Raw genomic sequence first — 10801 nt, forward strand, 5'->3', positions numbered from 1 at the left:
ACTGATTTATCAATTTTTACAAAACTCGACTGAGTCAAACCGGTTCTCACCGATTTTGTTCTTTGTGAAGTCCAATACTCAGCCTAGATTGATTAGGGACCTGAGTCACTGGTATTCCAATATCCAACCGCTTGGATTGGTCGAGTTTTTCAACTAAAGTTATCAAAATTAAATTAGTAATCAAATCGATCAGATTACTAGGTAATTGGATTACTAGTTCAACTGACGGATCACAAATTGAACCATTTAATTTGATATAATTAAATAATTATATAAAATTTAAATTTACTTTCTTATTTTCATAATAAATATTTTTTATTTAGTTTTCTTTTTTATTAAATTAATTATTATTTTAAATTTTAATAATTTATTAATGAGAAAGTATAGGGAGCCAATGGAGTATTTATACAATGTGTACAATGGGCTGTATTGTGTTCGATTCAGTAGGATATCAGATGTTTATTATCCCTGATATCCGGATGGTTATTTTGGATAGTATGAGTGTATTGTATTTGATAAATTAGTAGTATTTTATCCTGGATGTTCATTTTTAACTTATATTGGGCCAAATAAACAGCCAATTGTACACATTGTACAAATACTCAATTGACTCTCTAGCGAGATTCTTTATTAATTAGTTTATATTTATTATATTTTTAAAATATTTATAAAAAAATTAAAATCATAATCATAGAAATAGAAAATATATTATAATTAATAAAATATTATTTTTTAATATGTAAATATAATTTAAGATTATTTATGTAATACATTTAATAAAAAATTTTATGTATAAAAAATAAATTTTTTTTTTAGTTTAACCAGATTTTATTGAATTTGACCGAGCCAGTTTTAACTAATTTTAATTAGATTTAACTATTTTTATCAGATTTGATTAAATTTGATTGAGTTAATTGTTTGATCAATTTAAATGATAATTTAATCCAAATTGATAGTTAAATGACCGGATTTTCGGTTTGAATGACTACATCGGTCAAATTTGATAATAAAATTGGTTGATGTAATTTTATTTTTCTTTTACCAAAAATACGAGACTCAACCCGCATTCTCTTAGTTGATGTAATTTTGTTTGAAGATATTGGTTAGTTATGTTTAATAAAACTTTATATATTTACATGTATATAGTTATTGAAAGAAATGCCTTTCTCTTAGGTATAGAAACGGGACTTGAAAGAAAAACAAATTAAACTATACAATTTCACCTTTTGGACTGACGGGTCTATATTCATTCTAATTTCTAAACATATTTATTTGTCGCTTAATATATTTATTTTTTATTTTTAAATATCGAATATGCATTAGACACTGAAGGATTATTTAGTTGATTTAGTTAGGTTAGTTCTTTTCTCCTTTCTAGACTCTATATTTCGAAGGGTTTATATTTGTGTACATATAGTAAATATAATTTTTTTTATTCCATCAATAATAAGAGTGTTACGTGGGTAACCCGTGCTTAACAGATTGAACTTGTAAGGTTGGTCCAACGTCCAGAGGCGGTGGACTCCGACTTGATTTACGTCTGGGAGCCTCCGTCCGACTTGTGTGTATGAAGAAATGGGGGGTGGTACCTGCAAAAACACTTTGATGCCCAGTAAAGGGGTAAGCAGGTTTAGAGAGTATTAAAATTTAGAGATACCTGAGGGGTGTCAGTGTATTTATAGTGGTGATCCAATAACCACCATTGGAGTAGTTCCACCTTTTAAGGTGAATAACCGTCCCTTTATCTTAGAGTAGTTGGGATATGACTCTTGGAAGTGGGTTGAGAGATTTTAGGGGCAGTTACTTATTTGAGTAAGTGTTATCTGCTAGCTATCCTTCGAGCCTGACTTCTTTGAGATGGAGTCTATGTTGAATCCGACCTCCTCTGAGAAGGTCAGTGGGTCGTGAAGGCCAATCTTTGGATTGAGCCTTTTAATGTATTTGGACCTGGGCCATAGTGTTTAGGCCAAGGTATGAACAGTGCCCCTACTTGAGTCCGATCTCTTTTATTTATGAGGCAGATTCGAGTATTTGAACTCGGGCTTGTAGCCGATGTGATTTCTAAACCGACGTGATTTTGAAACCGACGTGATTTGAATTTCTCAACCGTCGTGTCTAATCAAACGTCGCGTCTGTTGAGGTTTTTGCATTTACACGTGGGAGCAGTTACGTTGGTAACGACGCGTTTTTTTAATGATCGCGTCCATTTACCCTTATGTCTCTGGTGTGTTTATAAATACTTTTCCCTCTCTTTTCTCTGTTTTCTTTCGTCTTCTGAAACATTCTCGCCTACAATCCTTATTCTTCCAAAGAGAAAATCTTTAGCATTCTTTCTTAGAGTGCTTTGCTACTGTTGTTTTTGCTCTTCTTTCAAACAAAGGTCAGTCCTTTTCTTCTCCTCTCCTATCATTTATGTTGGCACTTTACTTTATGTACTTAGAGGAGGTTTGCATGCTGTTCGTGATTCTTGGTTTCTTTAGCGAGTTTTGTAGGTCTAGTGATTCTGTTTTCTGGTTTGAGAGAGGCTGTTTCGTCTTTTAGAGGCCCTGTGTTTTGATCTTTTTTCATTTTTCTTTGTAGGTCTTGTTGCTTTTTCTGCCCCTTCTTTTTGCTGGAAAAGATGTCTTCCCTTGAGTCCCTTTCGCAATGGGTAGATGATACCGTTTTGGAGGAAAATCCCTTAGTAGACACTGACTATCTTACCATCCTTCGTACCCACCATAGAATTTGTAGTGGTGAGGCTGATGAGCCAAAGTATGAGTTGGTGGCCCCGGATCCTGAAGACCGGGTTTGTTTTGGGAGGATCTCTGATTTTGATCCCCATTTTTTCTTTATGTAGCCTTTTTACCCGTTTGGGGGTTCTTCTGCCTTTCTCTGACTTTGAGATAAGTGTGTTGTATCATTGCCGAGTTGCTCCCACCTAACTTCACCCCAACTCTTGGGGTTTCATAAAAATTTATCACCTTGTTAGTCGAGAGCTAGATTTCCTGACCTCTTTAAAGATCTTTTTTTTACATTTTTCATATGACCAAGCCCTTTAGTGGGCAGAATAACAAGCAGCAGTGGATATCTTTCCGAGCCATTCAAGGTCGGAAAGTTTTCTCTATCTTTGACGACTCCTTCCATGACTTCAAAAATTTTTTCTTCAAAATTCAAGTCGTAGAGGGCCATAATCCTTTTTTCCTTGATGAGAACTCCAACCCTCATTTCCCTCTTTACTGGTTAGAGGCTTCCCCTGTGGAAAAATATGGATTGGAGGATTTGGACGAGGTTGAGGAGGCTGTGGTGGGGTTCTTTCGGAAAGTTTGGGGAAGAGCCCCCAATTTGGACACGAAGAAGTTCCTTTTGGGTTCTCCTAGTTTTATACAGACCCAGCTAGGTAGTCTTTTGTTTTGTAGTCGTTTCTGCACTTTTGTAGTTGTTTCTGAAGATTCTGACTTGTTATGCTTTTCCGACTTGTTGACATCATTGTTTTTTTTCTTCTTTTTTAGAAATGGTGAAGAGTGGGTCCAACGCCGCTTATCAGAAGGTTCAGGAGGCTAAGAAGAAGGCACGTGCCCGAGCTGACGCTGTGATGGCTGCTGGCGCTCCTCCTCCTCCTCCTCCTCCTCCTCCTCCTCCTCGTGATTTGGGGACCTCCTCTCGTCCCATTATGGTCACTTCTGCCTCTGCTTCTTCTCTACCTCCCCCCGTCCCCCAGTCTGACCTTCCCCCGAACTTGAGAAGAAGAAGCGTAAGACCTCGGAGTCTAGCTCTTCTCCTTCAGGGGATGCCAATTTTGATGGTCCCTGATTCGTTCGAAATCACATCGTTTCCCATGCTCGAATTAGTATGGATGATGTTTCCCTTCGAAACCATCTTTAAATTGTGGTTCGAGGGAGTGTTCGGGCTGCTGGGGTATGTACAAAATTTCTTGATATCTTGGACAAAACTCCCCTTATCTCTTTGGGCTCTACCCAAAAAGTTGAGGAGTTGAAGGGGAGGATTGTTCTCTATCAAGAGGAAGAGAAGAGGCTCCAGGGGGAAATTACTTGGTTGAAGGAGGAGAAGTCCCGACTTTAGGAGAGGGAGAAGAAGTTGATGGCCCAGTGTGCCATGGTAGAGGGCCTGAAGGAGAACGCGGAGCAAAATTATGTCAGGGTCTTCACTGATAATATTGACCTTCAATGGGAGCTGGAGAGAGGTCGGAAGGCTTATCAGGATTTGGAGGACTTCGTGGCAGAGAACTCGGAGGAGGCCTGGAGGATTTTTAAGGAGCAGATTGCAGTTATTGCTCCTGACCTGGACCTTTCTTCTCTGGATCCTGATAAGATTGTTGTAAACGGAGCTATCATTTTTCCCCCCAACCTGAGACAGACTCCGAGCTGAAGACCCAGGGACAAAAGCTTATTGAGTCTCCTCTTCGTGAGGAACGACAAGAGGGGTCTCTTCCGACGTCTTCAGAAACTCCGACTCCCGTTGCTGACGAGGCTGCTCTGCCCTTCCCTGCTGCTGATCCGACCTTGCCTCCTACTGGTGATTCCAATCCTTCCTCTTAAATGATTTCAGCTATTTGGGGCCCGGCTTGTGGGCCCCTTTTTGAACAATTTTTATTTTTGTTGCTTGTGATGGCGGTTTTCTGACTTTTCTGGCCTTTTATGGCCGTTAACAAAAAGTTGCATTTATTAATTTTGCCCCTTTTTTGGATAAGGGCTTTTGGGTATACTTTGCTTGTGGGCATGCTTTATGAGTTTTCTTTAAAAATTCTTTTGATCTTTTTTCCTTGGAAAAGCCTTTTATCTTGGCAGGCTGTTTTTCGTCTAAGTTACTTGGTTTTTTTCGAAGACTTGGGACAGCTTCTGCCTTTGTTTTTGACGGATTTCCTTTATCTCTTTTTTGTATTCCTCATAAATTCAAATTTTCTTATTTGAATTGCTCATAACTTAGGTTATTTTCGCGATATATTTTAATTCTTCTCAGTTTTTTTTACTTATAGGTCGTAATATTTTCGAGCTATCATGATCGGCTTTTATAACCTCTTTACATTGACTTGTACCTTGTCGTTTCATCCTTCTGTCCACTTAGGTCGGTGATGGGATTTTTACGTCTTTTCGAGTTTAAGTCAGTGCGTTTCGTGGGATAATGATAATGACTAATGGAATTTACAAAGAGATGTTTATAAAAAGATCTTTATTTATTGGTGAAAGTACCTTTTGCTACTAAGGGTTTTAAAAGTTATTGCCCTTAGTCTCCACTTTGATGTCTCGTTAAAACCCCTTCAGGAAAATCCTTTTTTGGAAAAAAACCATGAAGTTGGGAAAAAAAGTACACCATGGAGTGGAGTTCGCTTTTAACTATAGTACCTTTTCATATTACAAGCATGCAACGACCTTGGTAGCTCGGTACCGCTCAAGTCGGTTACCTTGTAGTATCCCTTTCCTAAGACTTCACTTATCTTATATGACCCTTTCCAATTAGCAGCAAGCTTTCCTTCCCCCGACTTGTTGACTCCGATGTCATTTCTGATCAGGACCAAGTCGTTTGGGGCGAAGCTTTTTCGAATGACTTTCTTGTTATATCTGTTTGTCATCCTTTGCTTCAATGCTGCTTCCCTTATTTGGGCTTGTTCTCGGACTTCAGGGAGTAGCTCGAGCTCTTTCTTGTGTCCTTGTATGTTGCCAACCTCGCCGTAGAAGTTCACCCTTGGACTTTGCTGGCTGATTTCAACTGATATCATGGCTTCTATTCCATAAGCAAGTTGGAAGGGTGTTTCTCCTGTGGCAGATTGAGGTGTAGTTCGATAGGCCCACAGTACTTGAGGGAGTTCTTCAGCCCATGCTCCCTTTGCATCTTGCAACCTTTTCTTTAAACCAGCCAGTATAACCTTGTTGGCTTCCTCAGCTTGCCCATTTGCTTGTGGGTATTCCACCGAGGTGAACTGATGCTTTATCTTCATGTTGGCTACTAGGTTTTTGAAGGTAGAGTCGGTGAACTGAGTTCTATTATCAGTGGTGATGAAGTGGGGGACTCCATACCTTGTAATGATATTTTTGTAGAGGAACTTTCGACTTTTCTGGGCTGTGATGGTGGCTAATGGTTCTGCTTCGATCCACTTCGTGAAGTAGTCCACTCCCATTATTAGATATTTTACTCGTCTAGGCGCTTGGGGAAAGGGCCCTAGTAGATCCAATCCCCCTTTTGCGAAAGGCCATGGAGAAGTTATGCTAATGAGCTCCACGGGGGAAGCGATGTGGAAGTTTGTATGCATTTGGCATGGGTGACACTTCTTTACGAACTCGGTGGCATCTCTCTGCAAGGTCGGCCAGTAGAACCCGGCTTGTATGACTTTCCTAGCCAAGGGCCTTGCTTCGAGATGGTTCCCACAAATACCATTATAGACCTCTTCTAAGACTTCTGTTGTCCTTGAGGTTGGGACACACTTTAACAATGGTGTAGATATCCCTCTTTTATAGAGGATATTTTTTACCAAAGTGTAGTTTTGTGCTTCCCTCCGGATTTTCTTGGCCTCTTTTTCCTCTTTGGGTAGGATGTCGAATTTCATGTATTCGATTAGTGGGTTCATCCATCCGAGGTCCAATCCGGATACTTCAAGGATGTCCTGTCTACTCTCAGTTTTCGTAATTGAGGGTTCTTAGAGAGTTTCTTGTATCAAGCTTCTATTATTCTCTTCTGGCTTGGTACTTGCTAACTTGAAAAGAGCGTCTGCTCTGCTGTTGAGATCCCGAATTATGTGTTTTACCTCGGTTTCTGAGAACCACCCAAGGTGTTCCAAGGTTTTGTCCAAGTACCTTTTCATATTGGAATCTTTAGCCTGGTACTCTCCGTTGATCTGGGAGGTCACCACCTGGGAGTCACTGAACACGACTACTTTGGTTGTGCCGACTTCCTCTGCCAGCTTTAGCCCTGCAATCAAGGCTTCATATTCTGCCTGATTGTTAGAAGCAGGGAACTCGAATTTGAGGAAGATTTCTATTTGGGTTCCCTCTTGGCTGACTAGTATTATGTCAGCTCCACTTTCGATTTTGTTAGAGGATCCATCAACATATAGTTCCCATGCCGTGGTGGTTTCCTCTTGGTCTCCTGCATATTCTGCTACGAAGTCGGTGAGGCATTGAGCTTTTATTGCCGATCGAGTTTCATACCTGAGGTCGAACTCGGATAGCTCTATAGCCCATTGAACCATTCTGCCCGTAATGTCTATTTGAAGTATTTGCTTCATGGGCTGGTTCATTCGGACTTTTATTGTGTGAGCTTGAAAATAAGGCCGTAGCCTTCGAGAGGCTACTATTAAGGCATACGCAAACTTCTCGAGTTTTTGGTACCTTAATTCGGGGCCTTGTAGAAATTTGCTGGTGAAATACATAGGATGCTGCCCGACCTCATCTTCCCGTATTAGAGCTAATGATACAGCTTTGTCGGCTACGGACAAATACAAGACGAGTTTTTCCCCATTTTTAGGTCGGGTCAGAATTGGAGGTTGGCTTAAAAACCTTTTGAACTCCTGGAATGCTTCTTTGCATCTAGGAGTCCATTCGAACTGGCATCCTTTTCTTAGTAGGGAAAAAAGTGGAAGGGTTCTTAATGCTGATCCCGCCAAGAACCTAGAGAGGGTTGCAAGTCGGCCGTTTAGTTGCTGGACCTCCCTTAAGCAAGTCGGGATTTTCATTTCTAGGACTACTCTACACTTGTCGGGGTTAGATTCAATCCCCCTTTGTGTTAGCATGAATCCCAAAAATTTTCCGGCCTCCACTACGAAGGTGCACTTTGCAGGATTCAACCTCATTCCATGCATCCTAATGGTGTTGAAGACTTGTGAGAGGTCAGTCAGGAGGTCGGCCTTGTCCTTAGTTTTTACCAATATATCGTCTACGTATACTTCCATTAGATTCCCAAGGTGAGGCGCAAACACCTTATTCATCAACCTTTGATATGTGGCTCCTGCGCTTTTTAATTCAAAAGGCATAACCACATAGCAATAATTTGCTCTAGGTGTGATGAAGGATGTTTTTTCCTGATCCGGCTTGTACATCGGGATTCGATTATACCCCGAGTATGCATCCATGAACGACAAGTATTGATACCCCGAGCTGGAGTCTACTAGGGTATCAATATTTGGAAGTGGATATGGGTCTTTGGGACACGCCATATTCAGGTCGATGTAGTCGACACACATCCTCCATTTGCCGTTTTGTTTTTTGACTAGCACCACATTTGCTAGCCAAGCTGAATATTTGACCTCTCCGATAAAGCCGGCCTCTAAAAGGGCCTGCACTTGTTCTTCCACCACTTGAGCCCGTTCATGCCCGAACTTACGTCTTCTTTGTTGAACAGATCGTGATCCCGGGTACACTGACAGCCTATGTGACATGAGTTCAGAATCTATTCCTGGCATGTCGGAGGCTTTCTAGTAAAGAGGTCAGAATTCTCTTGTAGGAGCCTTATAAGCTTCTGCTTCAAGTCTTCTTCCAAGTTGCTCCTATGTTAGTATTCTTTCCTTCCTCCTTTCCGACCTGTACTTCTTCAGTCTTTCCCCCAGGTTGTGCTCGTAGTTTTTCTCTAGCTCTAACTCCTCCGAGTTCAAATGGTGTGAACCTCCTTGCCCTTTCCTATCAGATTTAGGCTTTCATTATAATATTTTCTTGCCAGTTTCTGATCTCCCCTAATGGTTGCAATTCCCTCTGGTGTTGGGAGTTTCATGCAAAGGTGGGGAGTGGACACCACTGCTCCAAGCCGATTTAGGGTTGTTCTGCCTATTAAAGCATTGTAGGCTGAACCCACATCGACGACTATGAAGTCGATGCTCAGAGTTTTGGACTTTGCCCCTTTTCCAAAATTTGTGTGTAGGGGTATAAATTCTAGTGGCTTTATTGGTGCATCCCCCAACCCATATCGAGGTAAGCTCTTAATTCCTTTTCATCCAGTCCAAACTTATCAAATGCTGGCTTGAACAGGATATCAGCCGAGCTCTCCTGATCCACCAGAGTTCTGTGTAGATGGGCATTGGCAAGGATCATGGTTATCACAATTGGATCGTCATGTCCAGGAATGATGCCTTGCCAATCCTCTTTAGTGAAAGAGATGGTTGGGAGGTCGGGAGGTTCGCCTCCGACCTGGTAGACTTCTTTCAGGTGCCTTTTGCGAGATGACTTTGTGAGACCAACTCCAGCAAACCCTCCTAAGATAATGTGTATATGTCTTTCCGGGGTCTGTGGTGGCGGGTCTCTTCGGTCCTCGTCATCTCGTTTTCTCTTGCCATGATGGTCCAACCTTTCCATGAGATATCTGTTAAGCCAACCTTCTCTGGCCAGCTTTTCTATCACATTCTTTAGGTCGTAATAATCATTTGTTGAGTGACCATACAATTTATAATACTCACATTAGTCGCTACGACTTCCCCTCTTTTTGTTTTTGATGGGCCTAGGGGGAGGTAGTCTTTCAGTATGATAAATTTTTCTATAGACATCAACTAGGAAAACTCGTAGAGGAGTATAGGAGTGATTTCTCCTGGGCCTTTCAGGTCCGACTTCTTCTTTTCTTTTGGGCTCCTTCTCTTTCTTCTTTGAGGAGTGAGAATGCCCAGGTCGCCAGCTTGGCTCACGTAGCCTGGCGTTTTCTTCCATGTTGATGTACTTCTCGACTCTCTCTTGTACATCACTCAAAGAAGTCGGATGCCTTTTCGAGATGGACTGGGAGAATGGGCCTTCTCGCAGTCCATTTACTAGGTCCATGATCACTGCCTCCGTGGGTAGGTCTTTAATATCAAAGCACGCTTTGTTGAACCTTTTCATGTAGTCTCTCATAGGTTCTCCGATCTCCTGTTTTACTCCCAGGAGACTCGGTGCGTGCTTTACTTTATCCTTTTGGATAGAGAATCGCATAAGGAATTTACGCGAGAGGTCGTCGAAGCTAGTGACCGACCTTGGGGGGAGGCTATCGAACCACTTCATCGCTGCTTTTGTCAAGGTCGTGGGAAAGGTCTTACAGCGAGTAGCATCAGAGGCGTCGGCTAGGTACATCCAACTTTTAAAGTTGCTCAGGTGGTGCTTTGGGTCAGTAGTCCTGTCATATAGGTCCATATCGGGGCTTTTGAAGTTCCTTGGAACTTTTGCCCTCATTATGTCCTCGCTGAATGGGTCTTCCCCTCCCAAAGGAGAATCTTCTGGGTCACTGCGAGAGTTCCGTCCTCTGAGAGCGGATTTTAATCTTGAGAGCTTTTCTTCAAGTGCTTTTCTTCGCTCAACCTCCCTCCTCAGGCTTCTCTCTGCCTCTCGCTGTTGTTCCAGCTCTTGCTCCAGCTATTCCAGCCGTCCCTGGTGGTCATGGAACAATCCCATAAAATCAGTGGCATGGGGTTGTCTTTCTTTGCCGGATTCCTGTCCCTCAGAGGAGTTTTCCTTTGGGTCTTTCACCCCTGAGGTGCCTTCTCTATGCTGGTTAGTCACCCCTTGGTGAGTGACTATAGCTCTGTCGTTGTTATCAGCGTCCTGATTTTTCTGTTCAGAATCAGACGCTGTGTTTCCATCCACGTTTAAGTCATCCACCATCATGGGTTAATCTCTAGGTCCCTGGCAATGGCACCAATGTTACGCGGGTAACTTGTGCTTAACAGATTGGGCTTGTAAGGTTGGCCTAACGTCCAGAGGCGGTGGACTCCGACTTGGTTTGCATCTGGGAGCCTCCGTCTAACTTGTGTGTATGAAGAAATGGGGGGTGGTACCTGCAAAAATACTCCGATGCCTAAGTCAGCAAAGGGGTAAGCAGGCTTAGAGAGTATTGGAACTTAGAGATACCTGAGGGGTGT

The 10801-nt window shown here is 41.9% G+C and overlaps 1 protein-coding gene across 1 annotated transcript; it reads right to left on the reverse strand.

The window, feature by feature from the left end:
* Positions 1 to 8864: 8864 nt before the first annotated feature.
* On the reverse strand, positions 8865 to 10076 carry LOC140182417 (uncharacterized). Its single transcript, XM_072228613.1, has 2 exons — positions 9599 to 10076; positions 8865 to 9313 (listed from the first exon to the last, which is right to left on the reverse strand). The coding sequence occupies exons 1-2, from the start codon at positions 10074 to 10076 to the stop codon at positions 8865 to 8867; spliced, it is 927 nt and encodes a 308-aa protein (XP_072084714.1).
* Between the last annotated feature and the right edge of the window lie 725 nt (positions 10077 to 10801).

This window comes from Arachis hypogaea, chromosome 19, assembly GCF_003086295.3.
Source record: "Arachis hypogaea cultivar Tifrunner chromosome 19, arahy.Tifrunner.gnm2.J5K5, whole genome shotgun sequence".
Lineage (NCBI taxonomy): Eukaryota > Viridiplantae > Streptophyta > Magnoliopsida > Fabales > Fabaceae > Arachis > Arachis hypogaea.